The 21,567-nt window shown below is 36.0% G+C and overlaps 1 protein-coding gene across 1 annotated transcript in view; it reads right to left on the bottom strand.

Annotated features, from left to right (window-relative positions):
- Positions 1–21,567, bottom strand: part of DTNBP1 (dystrobrevin binding protein 1) — a 61,714-nt gene that overhangs the window by 24,600 nt on the left and 15,547 nt on the right. Inside the window, exon 7 of the mRNA XM_056483729.1 lies at positions 10,259–10,281. Within this exon, the coding sequence (XP_056339704.1) occupies positions 10,259–10,281 (23 nt within the window). The remainder of the gene's footprint in view (positions 1–10,258; positions 10,282–21,567) is intronic.

Genomic DNA, 21,567 nt, shown 5'->3' with positions numbered 1-21,567 from the left:
TTCCATTTACTCTTTTCTTTTGGTCTTGGACATCCACTGAAAAAAAATCCACATGAATGGTAACAGAAAAAAAAACCCAACTCTTCCAGTGGTTATGTAAAAGAATATAAAAAGAAACAGAGTAGAAATCTACATTTCTACTTCAATTAGCATACAGTTCTCAACACCATTACGTACAAATTAACAAGATAAAAATATTATTGGTTGCATGATTAAGAACAATGTTTCATATGATAAAGGAGTCTTATATGGATGTAAATAGCATTAGCTGCTTCATTAAAAATATACCTTTAAAATTTACTTACTATTTTATTTATCTAAAGCACAGCAGTATGACTATATATATTAACATTCACTGCTCTATTTTTTATTCTTGGTTTTATCTTCAGATAATAATTCTCTATTTCCTATCATCCTCTGGTGTCACCCCACCCTTAGACACGCCTGCTCGAATTTTAGCTAACAGGATATCTGTGTATTTGAATTCTTTTACTAATTCTGATTAATATTACCTTGACAATAATGCAAAGCGACAGACAAAAGCAAAGCAATAAACAAAAGCCCTGAAAAAATAGACATTAAGTCACCATTTCTTTCAAATTTGCTAAATCAAGTTGATAATTAACCTGTCATTTACAGCACACCCTTTGCAAATCAGGCAATGCTGGTAACTGAGGAAATTAATTAAGCTAACTTTAATTTCATTTTGCATTTTACATTAGCTCGGCAAGTTAAGGTGACAAATGACAAAGATGATAATAAAGTTCCACCTACGTGAATTCTTCTGGGTATTCTCAGTGCCTCCCGGAGATGACATGGCAGTAAGAAATAAGCAAGTAAAAAGAAACCCAGCACTGGTCAAGTGAAAGCTCCAGTTACCAAGCAGCCCCAGTGATGTGCATCTTCACTGATGCAGAACAAAGACCTTTGCCAGAAGGCTGCTTTTTCAAAGCAGTGCTACCGCGACAGGCAGTTTCCGATGGGTCACTCGCACGCAGATGCAGCTGCACACACATGGATACTTCAACTCAGCGCCTCCCCAGAACCTGAGCACAAGCTCCCAGCAGCTGGGCTCCACCAGAAATGCAGGCATGTATTTGGGAAGATACCACACGCTGCTGAACCAAGGGGTGCTGCGGAGACTGAAATCTTCCCAGCGGGATATAATCTGATGACACGCAGCTACAGCATGTGTTTATTTGGCAGAGAGCTGGAAGCGCCTGAAAATGATTCAGGAGCAAGGAGAAAGGTACAGAAGGGTTCTGAATTCTCTTTTTTATTAGGCACTGCTCACAAGGCTCACCCCTGAAAGTGCCTTTCCTTAACATGGCTTAGCTCAGATACCCCACAAACCAGATTACATACTATTCTTACTTCACACATAAAATATTAAAAACCCTGGATATGATTTTTAAATAAATTAGAACAGTATTCTCTATTGAAAACTGAATTTTCTGTATTACACATCCAGACTACATTTTCATAAAAAAAAAAAAAAATACAGCAACAGCATATGACTGAGAATCTTTGGCTCTGGTGATGCTGCAGTTACACAACAGTGCATTTATGTTCAAAAACTGTAAGGCATTCCTGAGAATTGGGAGCACCGGCACACAGTGCCTTTTCAGTTTAGGAGGGTGCACAGTGCTGCCAGAAACCAGGATAGCCATAGCAATTCCTTTCTTGTACTTAAAAAGATCATATTTTGCAAACCTTCTCTATGACAATTATCATAAAATTGTAGAGTAGGGACAAAAGACAATTAATTATATAACAAATACTTCACCAAACAACATCACTAATAGTAAAAATACCAAGAATATTTGGCCTACAAAACTCAGATTTATTTAAATGGTGAAAGCAACAACAAAAATATCGATGTAAAAGACCAAAAGAAGAATAATAATCATGAGATAATCCCACCTTCAGTCTGGATTTCGATAACTAAAGGATGAATTCAAGTTTGAGCTGTAGACAGAACCAAACTCTGTTTTCTTCCACATCAGTCATTTAAGCATTAGAGACAATTAAAATATTACACCTTTAAATATTTTCTTTTCTACATAAACTGAGTATGACAGCACTCACTTTCCCATGAAATTGTTTCCTATTTTCTACACAGTTTGCTATTCACCCTGGCAATGACTGAAGAAAATCCCTATTGTTACCCTGGCCTCCTCCACTCTCCACAAAACCAGGATTCTGCCAGGCTGATTCCAGCATAAACTTCCACCACAGCCAACAGGAGCTGCACCTGCACACCCATGAGGCATCTTATTTTAAGCTGCAGTAATGCCAAATTTGTTGTGATACATCTGACCTCTGAAAGGGCTTTTTGACTTAGTGCAATACTAGATTACAAAGAGAGTAGGAATCAAGGAAAAAAGAGAACTACATAAATGCATCACTATTAAAATTTGTTGGGAGGATAAGCCAGCTCCCTCAAAATGCAATGCAAAGACAAGATGAGAGGGCATATGGGTGTCTCATGCAATAAAACCCACAAGATTCTCTAAAATATATGTAGATGAAGCAGAATTTCATAGAAAGGAGGGCTCCCACTCTTTACTCTTGCCCAGTCAGAATTAGCATTTTAAAAAATCCTGACAAACACAAGGTTTCAGAAGTGTCAGTAATGTTAGCACTCTTGGGCTATGCTAATTCATTGTCTGAACAGTACTTCCAGGTGACAGCCATCACCCAAAATCCTGAAATCTAGTTGAGCATGGAGGCTACAAACTGCACTACTGAATCTGCAACATAAAAAGTTACATTATAGCCAAACACATAACAAACAAAAAAAAATAAAAATAAATAAATAAAAAAGGCATTTAAAGCATTAAACCAGAAGTGGTTTAGGGTAGAAGTGGCAAAACCAAAACTTATGTTTGATCAGCCAAATTACAACAGCACACACTATTTAATAAATCTGACTATCTAAGTTGCCAATAAATAATCAGGTCTCCTACTCCCTATTTATAGCTTTGAAAATCCAGGCCTTTTTCCAATACATAACTACCTTAGTGATGAATGCCATTTTATTACTAAGATCCACCCAAGGCTGTATTGACAGCACCAAAAAAAGCCCTGTTTTCACCTCACCAGTTGAAATTAATAAAAAATGTGCGAAAGGAAAATAATTCCGCATCATATCAAATTATTAAGAGCTGGGGGTTTTCAGCCTGGAGAAGAAATTACTTCAGAGAGACCTCACTGTGGCCTTAAGAGGGCTTTTAAAAAGGAGGGAGAGGGATTTTTTTTTTTTAATGGGGAGATAGTGACAGGACAAGGGGCAATGAATGAAAGAGTGCAGGTTTAGATTATATGTTAGGAAGAAATTCTTTACTCAGTGGGTGGTGAGGTACTGTCACAGGTTGGCCAGAGAGGTTGTGGATGCCTCATCCCTGGAAGTGTTCAAGGTTGGACGGGACTCTGAGCAACCTGGTAAAGTGAGTGGCATCCCAGCCATGGCAGGGAGGTTGGAACTACATGATCTTTTATGACCCTTTCAGTCCAAACCATTATATATTGAGTAAGCTAACAATGCAGCCCTCCTTTGGGCAAACCACAATAGAAATGGGCTTTCTAATGTAGTAATCAAAGGTTGAATTGTAGATAATTATGCTTCTACAGTTGAAATATGCCAAACCTGCTTTTTTTTTCCTCTTCCACTAAAATGTAAATTTTATTTCTTGCATAGAAAATACTGTCTGTCCTGAAGACTTGATGCTTATTATCATATTAGACAGATTTATTTGCAAAATGCATACACAAGATATTATCCATTGTAGTTTGCTTCACTCTGTCTTAATACTTAATCCAGCAAATGTTTTGCTGCCTTGGCAAAGGCAACTAATACATTTTCAATTACACTTCATGCTCAATTTGTGTTGCCAATTGAGAATAAAGTCACGTTCAGAGGGTCAGCGAGAGGCAAGCAATTGCTTTTGTGTATGATCCCAGAAAACGGAAAACTTCCACCGTTCCTGGGTATCTATTCATAGATAGGACAAGTTCTCAAAGTATGCCATTAAGTTTGATAACTCAGCCAAAATAATCATACTTGTGCAACTCAGCACCATCCATACATACATACATTTCAGTGCTGGTAATATCTGCTCAGATGTATGAGGATTCAATTATTTACAGCAGAGGACCGAAACCAGTAAAAGAGTGAACATTCCTTAAATTCCTCTGTTTAAAAGGCTTGATTTTAAGGCCATACCATTTCAAGGAAGGCAAAAAAGAAGCAAAAATAAAAGATACAAAAAGCTAGATATAGACCTAGAAAGTGTAAATATGTGTCCCCAGAGTTAAATAGAGGCAAGACTCTGCGAACGTGAAAACATAAAAAGCAAAATCAAAAACAAGGTAGCTATAAGGACACTTCAGAATCTTGTTTCCCCCTCCATCTGTCTCATACTATTACAATAAAATGGAAGACTTAAGTAGTTAAACTTAATTGCCTTTCACTCAAGGTTTGACCAGAAGAGCCCAAGCCTCAAATCTTTCTGTTCCCTAGAGAATGGTTATCATATGTAAGAGTCTTGGTCAATTCTTGCCACAAATAACACATAGTATCCAAAGTTGCAAGGCTCTCCTTCCATAGCCGAGATGGGAAAGAAATCAGTAAAACACAGTATTAACTAGAAATCCATCAGGATAATTTCAGCTCATAGCAAAATAAGGAGGAAAACCCTTGATATCTGAATGTAAACCTGAAATTTTAATTCCATTTTAGCTTTATTAGGAAAGAATTAAGCAATACTTTCCCAACTACTTTCTCGTATGACAAAGCAAGAATTGTCTGTGCTACAAGGTTTAAATACTGAAGTTTTGGACCACATAAATGCTAAAGTAATCGAACTCCATGTGGTTGGAATTAATTTCTACCACAATGTCTTCTTAGTCTTGCTCAGAAGAAACATACAGGATTACATGCTCAAAATGACAGCTCAACATCAACAGCAGCTACGTCACTGAATGTATGAGCTTTGTCAACCATGAACTGTAAAGAACTCCACTGCACAGTACTCACACATCTGGAAGGCAATATGAAGAATAGGAAAAAGAAGTTTTCTTTCGACAGCCATCAGAACTCACCATGATAAAGAGAATCCCTAGACCTGTTAAAAAAAAAATCAGTTTGACATACTATTTGTTAAAGTGAGTAAATTTCAGAAAATGGAGAACGAAGAGATGGAGTCAACAGACTGCTCCAAATATTCTGTGCTCTAAGGAGAGGGAACAGCAAAAGTCAGGAAATTAAAGTTTGAATAGAAACAATTTTAAGCTCCTGATAAAAGGACTGAAAAACTGCAATTCTAACAGCAGCATCTTAGATTCATGAATAGGGATGACAAAAAAATCTGCATATCAAATGTGACACAATGACTTGAAGGCAAAAGCAAGAAAAAAACATCTCTCTGCTTCACAGGTCAATTTCTCAAGGAATATTTTGATAACGCTCTTAAAACATATCAGACCTTGTTTGGGAGAGATCTCTGATTCAAAAGGCTGAAAACATATTTTGTAAATAGAAGCGCTGAAAATGGTCATATGACCTGTTTCCCAGAGCTTGAATGAAACTAATCCTGTTAAAGCTTAGAAAAATGCATGACTCAGTAGCCGAAGCCACGTGCATATTTGCCCTTGCAAAGTTGCTGCCACCTTTCATTGTCCAAAAGTGCTGTGTTGCTGATCTCTAAACAGCCTCTAGTGCTTTAGTTTTCTTTCCAGAAACGAACTCAAAACATTGCATCCTGAACTTTTAATAAAAAGGGACTTTTACAAACAATTTTAAAATCTATAGTGTATATAGTTCCTATTTGGATAAATTAGAAGTAAACTCCACAGCATATGTTATCACCATTGTGCAATTCTACTACTTTTAAAACTTTTTTTTCCTACACTCTCACTGCTGATTACCTACCCCATTATCTGCTCCACTCTTCCATCTTCTAATGAGATTAACAGTATTCTCTAACTATTTACTATACAATCCTGGCTGCTCTGGAACTAGAGGAATGTTAATTCAAAAAAGAAAAAAAATAAGTTAAAAAATGGTACCATGTGCCTAGAAGGGTGATGGAATGATTTGAAATCTCAGCGTAGTCCTAAATGCACGAGGTTTCAAGTATCAGGAGCAAATAACCACGTACGTGCTATCTAATTTCCAGTTTCTCAGCTGTAAAATGAAAATGATACCTTTCTAAATAATGTAAGAGCACAACCCATCAACTACAAAAAAATCAAAACCACACACAAATATAAATTAAAATATAAAGAAATTGTCAAGATTCAGAACGGACTACTTTTTTCAGCACCTTTGAGTCTCAGCCAAGGCAGGACAGCACAAAGCATAAGCCAATTCCTACAAGCAGTTCTCCCAAGACTGAAATTGGTGCACACTAAGAAGAAACTTGCAGGCTATTCCATATGGCAGACTAATGTTCCCATTCATAAATACACCATCTTTTACAGCAAAGACCTCTGAAAGATAAAGTACTAAAACAAGACAAGGAACTGGATAACCTTCTGTCCTCACACTTCAGGTCCACAACTGCTAGCGCTGCAGCAGTGTTGACAAAGACATCACACACTCATTCCCTGCCTACTTCAGAGATGTTTAACACAAAAAAGCAGGAAAGCTTCTAACCTTCACTTTCTCAGCATCACAGATTATTAAATAATAATCAATTTCAATTACTCTGTAACAGAAAACCCTTGTGGTTAAAAGAAGAGAGGCTGGAAAGGTTTGTCCTGCACCGGCACACTGTGGGTGCAGCAAACAACAAAGAAGAATGTCTGGCCCTGTAAAAATAAGTCTTAAAGCAAAATGAAGAATAGTAAAATCTATTCCTCACAATGAAATAGAGTACAATCTGCAACAGCAACATGAAAATGGCAGAAAAAAATTCTAAAACGTTGACAAATACAAAAATAATTAATAATTTTTTACACTAGTATTATATTCTTATGTCATGCTCCTTAAATGTATTAACATCATCAATCAAGAGAGTTAGTGGAGTCTCAACCCTTTTCAATGCTGCAAACTGGCATATATACATTCCTTGTTAGGGTCCCTTCTGGATGACAACTGCCATCTTCAAAGAATATAGTTAAAAGATCAATTAATTACCACTTTGAACCTTAGAACACACAGTGAGAAGTTATAAATTAAACCAGAAACAATTCCATTTCTTGGCTGCATTGAAGATTTACTTCAATATTAAAATAAATAAATACTAGGTATATACAAGGGCACTTAAAATGTTTTTAAGGTTACAGACATTTGAAGATTATACAAATTTACTACACCCATGTTCCTATTTGTACTTACACATCCATGAACTCCAGGGACATAAAGTTTTAAAACAGATCTGAGAAGTCTGTAAAGCTACCCACCAGACTTGTGAGTCACACCTGCACTCTCAGGGTCAGTGCCAACATAAAATTTGTATTTTTTTCTGTATTCACTATGCAATTGATGTGATGCATCACAGAGTTCAAGTTTCTAGTGCTGGGCTATTTTGAATTTCAGACTGGACTACTCAGTTTCTTAATTCCAGTAAAACTTACTTTCTGTCCTGAGCAAGGCATAAGAACTCATCACTGGTGAACATGAGAGTTGCATCTGGACACCAAAAAAAGTACATACAACTCTCTTTTAACCCTTCTAGCAAACACATTGAAGGAAGTTTTTGTGGTACTTTAATTCCTGCATATTCAGATAGCATGATCTTGTATCCTTATGAAAGATATTTTTATGCAAGACATTTACCATCCTTATACCCTGGAAGCTATTACTTTTTAGCATATGGTATTCAAATTCACAAATAACAAGTTACTATTATAAAAAATGGCATTTCACATTTTTCCGTTGGAACAGATTTTAATGTACAATGATTTCAAGTGCAAATGCATTAAAAGATGCAAGTGTATAGGAAGGTATTTTAAACAGTTCTTCTTCCCTAGAGCCTGCACTGGGTATTTCATGAATAGAATGTTGAGGAAGACATTTCACTCTGGAAAGTTATGCAAAGATAAATTAGTTGAGGATGCAATCTATACTTGCAATATTAAAATTTAAAGAACCATCTACTCAACTATTAATATGTTTCAGTTGTAACCAACTTTTCCTGGCTTCTTTAGCTTTTTAGATTACAGTGTTAGGCTGTTAACTTAGGATACACTGCTTGCCCTTGCTGCTGCCTTTTCCTTCCTCTGTGACAGGATTCCTATGGACATCCTCCGAGTTATCTCAGTGTGCTTCATCAACTGGAAATAAAGCCAACAAAATGACAGATCATTTTTGCCAAAATCTAGTGAGCCCTGGAAGCAGCTCAAAACAGAAAACTCAAGTAGGAGCCCCGAGCTACACTGGTCAAAGCTGCCCTAGAACCAAAACATCTGCCATTATGTAATGAATCCTTCACAAATAGGAATATCCTACTCTCCCTATTTCCTGCTGATGAAAGATATGCCAGACACTAACGTAAGGTCCAAAAGGCCCAAAAAAGACTGACTGAAGCCAATGTAATGAATACCTCTACTTCACAATCCGGGTCAACAAAAAAAATTCCAAGAGCTGAGAACTTAGTAAGTCAGAAACCCAAGAACATTTCCTCTAAGCATGTATTTTCAATCAACTGTGCACCCGGATTTTTAGTAGTTTAATCCCAGTTTCCTGGGAAATGTCAGGCAAAACAGTAAAAGTTGTTGCCAGAATCAAAACACCAAATCTATTGTTTATTTTAAACCTCCTTGTTGTCATCCTCTAGAAAGGAATTAGGCTTGCTTGACAAGACCATTCTTGAATTTCTCTTAGCTATTACTCCCCTTCTCTTATGTCAGGTACAAGCTTGTCCACCAGTTCACTGTACAAAAACTCACACAAATTAGGCTGACAGATGTTTAATATCCATTTTCCCCAATTCACCCCTCAATGCTTATCTAGCCTTCTCTTGGCTACCAAGCCAAGTCTTTCATAACCAGTATTGGAAATCTGTATGCCTCTGTATCCATTACAGAACCAGTTGCTTAGTTTGGTATAAATTTCAAGGTTGACACACAGCTAGCATATTCCCCTTCCATCAAAATAATTGTCTTTGTAAAATACTTACTGTCAAATAACATTAAAGTCTCTATTAAAATAACAAGGGGCCTAAAGAGAAATCACTTTGGAACCAACCTCCTGGCTTCCAGAAACTCACTTAAAACACTTGATCAATACAACAAAACACCAGGATTCACTGCTCTCACAAGCACCAAGTACTACAAAGTAGTTGCCTTGCTCTGGATCAGAAGGAGCCTGACATTATCTTCCATTTTGCATTGAGTTGCTCAGTGTTGAAAGCTGTCAAATCAATCAACAAAGGGGTTGGTTTGGTAAGTTACAGAAAAAGTGACATTTTACATAATCTGTGTTATCTGTTACAGTAACTGTTATTTTCCTTTTGTAGCATCACAAAGATGAGATAGTAATGAACTGAAAAGGCAAAGGAATGCAGCTGATAGTAATTTTCATCCCTCCTTTCAATTTCACGAGACAATTGATTGACATAAGTCAATGCACCTGACTTCATTCTCATAAATACCAGTCACAAACATACAGTCACATCCTATCCAAAGGAAGAGATAATAGCAATTCTCAAGCTGATCAAACATTTGCATCAGTAGATAGAGTTAGCCCCAGTTTAGGATTTACTGAAAATGCAACTCTGTTCTATCTTTGTATCAGAGATAAAGCAATAGTACATGACAGTTTCCAGACATTACATCATATATTGGACAAATATTTGTATATATCATCGAGTATCTCCAACAAGTTGAGCTACAAAAATTAAATTTGCATAATACTGTGAAAATTCCCTGGAAACAGCCAGACAAAAATCCTACATGTAAGAGCCTGAAACACATGCCAAAAATATATCCATGCTAGAAAAGACATCAACTAGCTGGAAGACAAAGCCCTTAACTACAAAAACTGAACACCAAGGGAAAGACTTAAATCAGATAAGGGAATCTCTCAAACCTAGATCAGACAACAAAATATCTGTGCTCCCCCTACACCTAAGACTTTCCCAAAGAAAACAGTAGCAAGAACAGGTAAAATGAAAAATACACAGCCTGCTGGGTCAATATAAAAGGAACACTGTCAAATGTAGAAGGGCAAAAGTCCCTTCCTAGCTTCAGTTAATACCAAATTACTGTAACTCTTACAAACATTTAAGTAGAAAATAAAAATAGAATTTACCTTTGAAGGTCTCCAGTTCCTTCCTGTTGGAGAAGAGCAGAATTAAAATATTAATTAGAAATAATTCCTGTAGTTCTAATGTGGTATTTTACATGCTATAAGACTCATTAAAAGACAAAAATCAAAGAATTTGACTCTCACCATATATAAGGGTAATATGTTTGTCTAAATGTTTATCTAAAATATGTTTATTTAAAGCAAACAAAATCAACCTGTTTATAAATTAGGCTACCACCTCTTAATAAAAATGTACAATTATACAAATATTGCACATTTATATCTAGCTACATAATTTCCAGAAACACAGCTTGAAAAATAACCAAGACTTCTTAAGACTTATTAAAGCATCCTTTGCTTCAGTTTTAGAGAAATTTGCCAATTTACAGCATAGTGAATAACAATTTGTGTCCCATTTTCATCAGTGCTATTCAAAAACATTTTGGCAACACTGAAGGAGAAAAATTTGACAGCATCACTCACTCAGCTAAAACAGAGAGACAGACAAAGAGACATGCAGTGACGTTTCTCAGAGGAGAGGATTTTCAAGTATGGAATATGACAGACAGCCCATAGTACTCACATACCGGAAAGCTAAGAAATGAAGTAAAAGATAGTAATATCTTTTTTGCCTTCATACCAGACCACTTTTCACTTTTAATAGTTATGCAATTGTGAATGCAAAGGCTACAAAACTAAGATAAATATTTTCTCTATTTTAAAGAAATTGCAAAACACTCCAGTTGTCATTACTACATAGTAGTGATTTATCATGAATTTAAAGGCTAAAGAAGAATCAATGTAATAATTCTGAGATAAGGCAGAATCCTGGCCTTACAAAACACTCATTTACATCAAAAAATTTTTCAGTCTGTGCCTTGCAGAATGCCTAGTTAAATTCTGAATTCTGAAGCAAAAGTGACTGTCAGAAAAATAAATTAAAGACTAAATACACAGTTGCCCAGATAAATAATTCTATTCTCTATCCAGCACTCTTCAGTCCCCAAGAGAGACACTGTTTCACAACACAGATACTATACCATAACATCTCCTTCTACCCCTCAGCAGATGATGCAATTCAGCATTTATTGTTGCATCAATAACAGACAAAACTAGCTCAAAGGTGAAAGAATTTATTCTCTAAGCAGAACAAAGCATCCTAAAAGAAAAAGAATGCATTTACCTCCACATTTTCAGAGAATATCCCACTTTTGTCACCAAATGCTAAATACCGGTTTTTGAAAAATGGGTGCTTTACCAGGAAATAAGCTAGAGTGTGATTCACAGTAAAGAATTCTATTAGTTGCAACTTCCTGTGAGTATCTATTTCCTTTCCTGCTTCTCCTCCATCTCTTTCCCAAGCTGGTTTCTTCCTTTTATCTGAGAGAAAAAAGCTACTTTACAATAACTTTACAATACCTGTAATTTCCAGGTTCATACCCCAAAAAAGTTTTCCTACCCTGTATACTCTTAAATAGAGTTAAAAAATTCTTAAAAACTCTCACAAGTTGCCCTCTTTACTTTTTAATAATGGCAGAGTATTTGAGGAAACAACAATCACAGGAAATGCTTGTTTTCCATGGACTGAAACAAAACCATACTGGAGGAAACATCTTGTGAAAGTAAGAGGGGAAAAACTACGTTACTTGCACCTAAAATCAGGATATTTTATGACACTTTTCGACAAAAGGAAAGACGAAATAATTACTGCTATTGTGTTGAAAGAGGTCAGTAAACAAGATGGTAATACAGCAACCAAGTGCCAATCACTCATTCTTACTAAATCCCCAGAATTTTCCTTTTCAAAATCCATAAATATTTTTAGGGTTGAGATGCACAACCCTTAAGATGTTGCCCCTATATCCATATACATAATTACCATTCGTTAAGAAAGCTGGAAATTAATATCTGACAAAAACTTTTTTACCCTCTGAAAAATTAAAAGTATCTAAGATTAGCATACACTAAAAATACAGATTTGAAATGTAAGGATCTGGACTTCATAGTATCCTTATACCAATTCAGACCCAAAGAATGAAGATTTTATATTTTACATAGAATAAATTAATCATATCTTGTGATTACTCACAAGATTTTCAATAAAACTTCTATTAAAAATACATACTGAAGTATATGCTTATTGAAACCACGTTCAGCATCAGCAGTATGGGAAGATTTTTTTATTTATTTATTAAGTCAATTTATCCAAATAAAAACTTGAATATTGACAATTTTAATCCTTAACCTCATTTATAAACAGCTTTGGTAAGAACATGACACTAAACTGAGAAGTGGAAAGGAAACTGACTTGTGATGACATTGGAAATATAGATGACCTAAGAGTATATCAGTACATTTTCTAGTTGGGTAAGACCTGGCACATAGGTGTACAGAGAAAAACATAATAGAGCATTACACTTCTCCCCTTTACAAGTAAATAAATGTTTTTGTATTTACTGATAAACTGCCAGAAAGAAGATTCCTCCTATGTCTTCTCTAAGAGTCTAGAGACAAAAGGTCATCTGCAGAATGCACTGACCTCACATTAAGAATTGAGCTTCATATTCAGAACACAATGTAAACAAACAGCAATTTGTGAGAGCAATTAAAATGAAAAGGATTAAATTGAAATTGTTTTGGAGAAGTGGCCTTCAAAGCAAGGCTAAAAGACAAGCAAGAGGAAACATAAGGCAATTGAAAGCACTCCATAGGGCGATGCTCCTGGATTTTAAAGAGTTTTCATCCAAAAGAACATTCATGCACTTCACAGATGGATGAGATAACCCTTTCCACTACTATTAGAAAGAAACACATCTGCCTTGCCTCTGGCCTCACTACTCATGAAGCTCTTGAAGCCCAGTGTGGGTTGCTCAGCATCTGTCCAGGATTAAAGGAGTTCCCATGCCGAGTCTGACCACTGATCAATACAACTACCTGGCATCTGACTATAGGCTCTTCAGCTACTAAATTTTAGGTTTCTGACAACAAATCTGGCTAGTTACTCATATAAGAATACATTTTACTTTTTCACAGTTAAAAGGAAGCTTTCAGAAGAAAGGACTGAATTAGGAGGCACATTATAATATAAATAGCTCTTTTCAAAGTTCAGCACCTCTGAGCTGAAAAAAGAAAAAAAGGCTACAATAACAGGCTAAAGTCTAACATTATCATAATATAAAGGCATTGAAACAGCTCTCGTTCTGTATGCAGAGCAATTTACAAATCCCAGATTCTTTCCTGAGAATCAAGAGGCTGTACAGGCTCCACTGACACTGAACTTCTATGAAAACTATCTGGCCACACATATAGGCAATAGTGTTCATCCCTGTATTTACAGCTTCTTGTTTTCATAAAATAGATGGTGGGGGGGAGGTGCTCAATTACTCTGTCAAATCCTATAAACATCAAACTCAGTTACCAGTTTTCAAGATACCTGGAATGTTCTAATGATGATGATGTAAGTGGTCTCAACTTCTTCATGTACAGAAAAGTTGAGATTCAGGGTTTGTGGTGAGAAAATATACTTGTGGAGACAACAGGTGAAACAAACCATTTACAATGTAAGACTCCTCCCACAGGGTAACTGACATGACCAGTTAGAGTCACAATCTACTTACAAGGCAGATACAAATTCCCAATGACCTTCCCATTCCCCTAAAGCTTTTCACTGCATTGCTGGATTAACCTCGCTCTAGCCACTGAGCAGATGAGATGGACACTAGGAAGGCTGTGCTGGTATCACTGAGAAACAAAAATAAATCTAGAAAACAGAATATGGGAGGACCAGCAGGATAACTATCCTGCTTTAAGTTACTGAGATCAAAGGGAATTTAATTTGTTCAGCACCAGCAAGAAAAAAATTCTCGGGTTCTACTGTGTCTTGCAAAGGGCTGTAACATTAAGATCAATTCCCTAAGTGTAACTAAACATCAAGGAATCCAGTTAGATACCAAGGAGACTACAGAAACACCACATTCCTTATAAAGATGCCACCAGCCAGAACTAATGGTTTCATATTTTATCTTCAAGAAGAGAACAGGCAGATAAGAAAGCAACAAAGTCCTAAATTCATGTCAGGAACGATTTTATAACACAAGCTCTAAAAGTAACAGTCAGTAAATTCCCACTACTAGACTCATATATAAAAAAAAACAATATCAAGACAGCATATGAATGCTAAAAATTGAGAATTAAATTTGAAAGATTTTACAGTTATATGTGTTAATAAATGTTGAGTTGTAAATACTATTTACAAAAAATACATTTGAATAAAGTATAGATGCTTATCACCAAATTAATCTAAAAATATTTATGGCACCCAACACGATCCAACCCAGAAACAGAAATGCTGCATTTCCTTTGCTATGTCTGGCACAGTAAAGTTTTCAAAATAATATATTAAAAATAAAATCCTTCCATAGCCTGACTCAAGCTTTATTAAACTAAAAAGCCATGAGATCTCTCCTCTGGGACTTTCCTCTGGATGTCATCAGAGGTAAAAGCCAAAAAACTGAGAACTCAAACCCTATGTCATTTGTGTGGTGCACAGAAATAATTCAAGTACTTTTTTTTTTTGTACTTAGGATTAGCACTTTTATAAATCCTGACACAAAACTGTTTTCCCCATCCCTGAGATTGATTGAGTACCTCTTAGATACTTAGGAGAGGTACTTAGGTCAATTACTACTTTGAAATACACTTGAGACTGAAGCAATGAAAAGCCTTTAAATATTGAAAAATTAGTAGAACCCAATACTATTTCTAAATCACTGCAGGAATTGAACTGCAGGCATGGATTTCTATTCATCTGACAAAACACTGAAGACAGGTCAGGATTCTTCATCAACAAAAGTGATATTTCATCCACTAAAAGAGCAGAGAACTAAGGCATTTCAATTATATTGCAATAGAGATTTTTTTTTGTTTCCATACTCATGCAGATACAGAAGTAGCTGAAGTCTGTTTTCCAGCAAAACTTCTATGTTAACGCCAATCCAGAAGAAGGAACTGATCCCAGTAAATTTTTTCAATAGAAATTACAAACATTAACTGGTAATCAAGTTAATAAATACAACCAAAAACAAGTACTACCCTAATATATTCAGCAGTTTCAGGGTTCAGTGAAAGCATATTTCAACAAAGCCCAAATAAATCTTAAGAACACGGGGAGCCAGCTTTCAGGCACTATCATTCAAAAGAACAGTAAAAAATAAAGGAGATAGCCTTAAAATCATAAGACAATGGTAGAAGTGAAGTCATTAAAGTCAAGTTTTGACCTCTGCTAAGAGACTGACACAGACCACTTACCATTAGAACCACTCCAAACTGGAATCTGAAATGTGGAAAAATGCTTAGCTCCTTCTAAACGTTCATGCCTTCAGATGTAGGATTTTGCACAGGACAGTTTTTAATGCTTTTGCTTTCATCCTGTTGTTATCCAAAAAACCCAACAGTTTTTACATTTTTTAAACTTTTATCTTAGAATGCAATGTCATTGGATCACTAAAACGTACATGTACCAACACATTTTGTTTTTAAAACTTTAGGAACTAAAGTTTAAAGCTAAAATTTGTGAATAGAAAATTAAGAGAAGCTACAATTTGAGAAAATAGAAAGAATGTAAGAGAAGGTGGAGTAAAAGAGAACGTGCAAACAATCCACCATCAATGGCCACCTCCACCATCAACTCCACCATTTTTTTCTCGAAAGGAGTTCCTGCAGACCTTCTTTCAACCTGGCCATCAATTTCCCCATAAGCATTGAAGAGAAGAAAAATGACAGTATTCAAAAACTGGCCAAGCTTTATACAGTAAGTGACATACAGTACAACCCTAATTCACAGAAACAAGTAAGTAAAAAGAGCTTGTGACTCCATGTGCAATCTTCACCTAAAATGCTGAATGCATGATTCCATGTGCATGAATTCAACTGTGCCAGAGAAATTACAACTTGTATCCCTTCAGGCATCCTCAACAAGTCCCTTTGACAGAAGAATGTTAAATCTCCCTCACAGAAGCATTGTCAATGATTGCATTTAGTATATTTTTTAAACTACTTTTAAATGAATTGGTTTTCAATGTAAGCGGGAAGGATTTATTAAAGATCTCAGGAAATAATCCATAGCAAAGAAACGCAGAATTTATCAGGAGGCACAACACAGAGAATTAATTTCCGTGCAGTAATGACAAGCACCTAAGCCCTGTTCTTCTGCCACTAGCCACAATGAATTAATTACACATATAAATAATGCATTTTTGAAGAGAAGGAGGGTACAAAATGATGATTAAGGCAGTACTAAACCATCTGTTCCTATTATTGGTACAGTAAGTCTGGACAAAGAATGCCTGGTATTAACAGCTTGACAGGATTTGCAGATTATGCCCACTAACAAGCACCACATAAAGGTAGAGATAAATTATGCAGGACTGACACAATGTTTTAACATTTTCTAGCTAACGTTATTAAAAGGTGCTGTAGGATACAGAGGATCCAACACAAACATTCAGTCTTTAACCACAGGTCACAAAAGCCAAAGGAAAAAAAGGTCTTTTATTTGCCTATTTGAAAGAAAACAAGACTATAGGGACAAGGTAAGCAGTAAATCTCTTTGTAACAATGACATTGTCTCTCTGTATCAAGCAAAGACCACAAGAGAAAGGGCAAAATTAAATCAACTTCAAAGTGACAAAGTATACCATACATTCACAATTTGCAAATAAGAGAAAAAACTGCCAAAGCCCTTGCAATCTTCAAATCTGCTGTGTGTTCAGTCTTGCCCAATGTTTCCAAATACTGGGAGCACTGACAGGAGTAAAATTCATTAATAATGAAGCAGCATACTCCTTTGGGCTTGGTGTATGCAGAATACTGTAATGCAAGAGTTCTTGCAAACAAAAGAAAGTTCAGAGCCTTCAAACTATAAAAAAAGGAAGGAAAATTATCCATGAAACTCTTCCAAAGTTTGTACAAGTCTCTTCAGGATCAATAGGAATTTTCATTCCACGTGTCTGCCCAAAGAAGTGCAACAACTGATGGGCATAAAATTAATTCCAGCCAGTTATCACCATGAAAACACTTGCTGCTAATTGTGCTGTATTCAAACTCATGAAACAGGATAGAAGACATCTTTGCAATGTGCATATACAAACTTACACAATGCCTAATGAAAACTCAAAGCCAGTCATCCACTGCACATCTGCCATGTAAACTATCCTAAAGATAAAGAAAGTCCTGCATCCAATCTTGCAAAAATGTTTATTTAAGTACTTAGTTACATAGAGGTATAGCAGCTCCAAATGCATACCACTAGGAGACTGATTAAAATGAGTATGGCATGAAAAATTACACTGATGAAAACTTAGATGAGAACAATGAAACATGTAGCTGAGGTCTCAGAAATAATTCACAGTATACCTGATGTTAGAAGGCCAAATATACTTGCTTGAAACATTTGCTACAAAGGGGAATATACACTTTTTTACATATAAAGAGTAAATTACATGTAAAGGTTGAAAGGGTTATGAAAAATCAAATATATCACTGCCAGATGGGAGGGAATCACCACTAAGGATGCTCTATAGTACAGAGTACTGTTCCAGCCTATCACTCAAGGAATGTTATGGGATCTAAGCAAGAGCTACAGATATGCAAGCTTTTTTTGTATTTACTTTTCAGATGTTTATGTTGTTCAGGCCTAAGATAAGACACTGTATCTACATCCAGCAACCCTTACTGTTCCTTTTATTCCCAAAGCAATTAAAAAGAGGGATAAAGTCTACAGAAGAAAACAACAGTAACTAAGACACTTTCTCACACACATCTCTAATCTGCACAATGCAGCTGCCATAAATTTTATGCACTTCTGAATGAGAAAGTAAATGAAACATTCTCCTCCCCCCAGAAGCACTAAAGCACCATCAAGGCATGGTCATGCACTAAGACAATCTGTCCAACTCCTCACCTACTGCACTAATTACAAAAGTATGGGGTTACACTTTATTTGACAGCAAATAAACCTCTAAAATTCAAAATAAGGAATAAATACAAATTTTGAGAACTTATTTTCTCTTCAAGTAAAGCATTTGTTCAAATAACATCATAAAAGAAAAACAGCAGTCCCACTAAAGTTTGGATGATAGATTTTTATATTTATTTTCCTTCTATGTCTGTTCTCAAAGCTGACAAATACTGAAAAACAGAGAGGGTTCTTAAAAAAGACATCCTAAAAAAAATTATCATTCAGACAATTATGTTCTAAGTCAACATACAGTAAAACTTATTCACTCATTTCCAGTGACAAGGACCTTGCTATTCTTAATGTATTCCTACAAAATGCTGTATTTGGGCAGCTCCGTTCAATTGATAAAACAATCAGGAGTTGCTATTTTTCAAAATGTGTGATCTCTCTGAAACGGATACAAATGGTACCAAGAGCATCATAGGAAGTACAGCTTCAGGTCAGAAACATTTATCTTACCACAAGGCTGCTATTCAGGACACGTAAAAAGATGACAAGAAAGTGAGCTCCTGACAGTGCTGCCAGGACACTGTGCACTTGGGAGAGCAAGGATTGCCACGTAAGACTAAAGAGACACAAAGTTCACTGCAATCAGAATATCCTCAGGAGGAGAATGAAGGAAAGAGAAGAAGAATTGTGCTTGATTGAAAAAAGACAGGGAACAAAAGGACATGGTTTAATGCTGACATACATCCAAACGATTGCAGAAACTAACCAGAGAAAACAAGGATGGAATCTAGACTTCATACAACAGTACTGGTATCCTGATCAATGGATTTAAACACAAAAGAGAGAATATTAAAATTCAAGAGATAAGCTCACCAAAAACAAAAACAAAAATAAAAACAAAAAACAACCAACCCCCCAGGCTTTTAAATAACTGACAAAAGATCCTGGACTGACGAATCTTCTTTGAAATCAGTACTCAAGACAATGGCAAGAGGGAAAAAATTGATCTGTTAGAATGGAAATAAAGTTATTCTATTTAATAGGGAGACCTATTTCTTAAAATAAGTTCCCATAGCTACCATAAGCTGCGTTTCATAGGTTTAATGTTGACCTAAAGCACCTTCTTCTGAGTCTTTCATATAGGATTTTTTCAAAAGATCTGAAATACATTAGCTTCTAACCTAAGCTCTACAGTGACTTTATAACGAAATTACCTTTTTTTACATGCCTAAAATAACCCGAGTTTCAAGAGTTCATATTCATCTCAGTTCTCATCCCTATATTGTCAAAACAGATTATTTTATTTTTTTTCAACAAAAAACCACTTCCTCCCTGAAAATAATTTTGTGCTACAGAGAGAGCATAGACTCCTGACCCCTCCCCACGTTGATTCTTTCAGCTGGTATCACAGTAAAAAACCCCAAGCACTAAAGAGAGGAAGACGGGATACGAGTTCCAAACATACACCACAAATTACACTCACGTCAAGTTAACCAGCTGCTCACTCTTCAAGCACCTACACTGGCAATGTCCTTCCTGCAATGAGCTAGCAGTTAATTTCTTATCTAAATAAATAGAGTGGTAATGATCAACCAGAAATTACCTGTATTTTTCCTGTTTTGTCTAGGTCTGACCAAATGTAATCAGCTTATAATTACACTAAGTAGCTTGCTTAGCATTCTATTTATAAAACTGATTAGATGCTGCTAAGCAGAGCAGGCAATAGTTTAACATTTTATTTTGATGTTGAAAGCAGCGGCTAGGAGAAAGGGAGCAAGGATGACAGAGAACAAAAACCATTCAGAAAACTATAGAAAGATTATTATAGGGGAGCAAATCTGAATTGCATTATTTTAAACTTGTGTTACTTGGCTAAATAGCACATATTTAGAATTTTGGAATTATTACTCTTAAATTTTAGATTACTCAAGTAGGTCTGAACAAGTGAATATTCAGCCATACTGACTGCTGTTGACTCTTCCTGGAGAGAAAATACGGATTTGCCCTAACCTGAGAAAGCGAATCCAAGCTGCAGGAAAATTACAGACCATTGCTGAGGCCCTGGCCTGCGGTTAAGACAACTGAACAGGATGTGAAAAACTAAAGGGACATGACATGAGAAACTGCCAGATATGACAGGTAACATAGTAAGATACTGACAAAAGCCACAGGTAACACCGGGAGGGATGACTGGATTTCACAGGTGTTTAAAGGGCAGTTAGGTGAGAAACAGCAAAATTTCACAGAAAACTGAAAGGGGAGACCTTTTGGGAGGTAAAACCTGCAACATCAGCATTCCTTCAGTAACTGGATCTGTAACACCATAGAAGCCTAAGATTCCCTACATAATAACTGAGAACCAGTAGAGAAAAAGTAGTCAGGGGTGAATAGATCTTTTGAGAAGAGACTGGAATTTTTAAAAACCATGAAAGTAGAACGAGCTACAAGAATGGCAAGGAGGGTGAACACAGGTAAGCTAAGGAAAATATGGCCAGTGCTGTCTGGCACAGTTCCACCCTTGAATATCTTATCCTTACCAGAACTGTGAGGGAATTGTTCTGATTTTACCACATGTATCAAACTTGCTTCCACAATCAAGGAGGCAAGGAGGGTACCAGGGTGCTTTCCCTGGCTAACAGTAGGACTCCTGCCTGGACAGATCAACTAACCTGGTTATCCTCATGTCAGCCAACATCCATATCCACCCAACCCTCCTAAACAGGCTATCAGACACTGTCTTCGACAAACTGCTTCAATTCAACTCCTCATTTCCTAATTTATATAAAAAATGTTTTCTTATCTCCTTAGATTAGGTTATTTTTGGCACTGGCAGTAAGAAAAATCAAGAAAGTCAACAGTTTAAGATATTTAAGCACATTTTTCTCTTGCTACTTTATCTTTTAGGTAAAGCTGAAGCTCATGTGTTGAAAGTTGAATTTTCACATATACTGCTGTAAGTTGAACTTTGATTCCAAGAATTAATGCCCTGCTTTTACAAATAGAGAATGGCTGGAGATTAATACCTTTCATACAGGGTGAAAGGTACTTATAGGATTGGATACTGATAGAACTGAAAGGAAAAAGAGGAAAATTCAGTTCCTAACCTGACACACCTGACGATGCATAGAAAAAAAAAAAAAAAAAGGAATCCATAAACCATAGCAAGGGATTAAAAGAAACAACAGTTCATCTGTGCTTATTAACGATAGCCCTTATTCCAATTCTTTGTAGAGAATAACAAACACAACTTAATTTTAACAATGCCATGATAGTTTTCCAAACACATGAAGTCTTTGTTCACCACTAAGACATTCAATGAATGTACTACAAATTTGCAATGTCCTGT

This window comes from Oenanthe melanoleuca, chromosome 2, assembly GCF_029582105.1.
Source record: "Oenanthe melanoleuca isolate GR-GAL-2019-014 chromosome 2, OMel1.0, whole genome shotgun sequence".
Classification (NCBI taxonomy): Eukaryota; Metazoa; Chordata; class Aves; order Passeriformes; family Muscicapidae; genus Oenanthe; species Oenanthe melanoleuca.
Note: the sequence above shows the minus strand (reverse complement) of the source record. Positions and strands in the feature narration are given on the sequence as shown.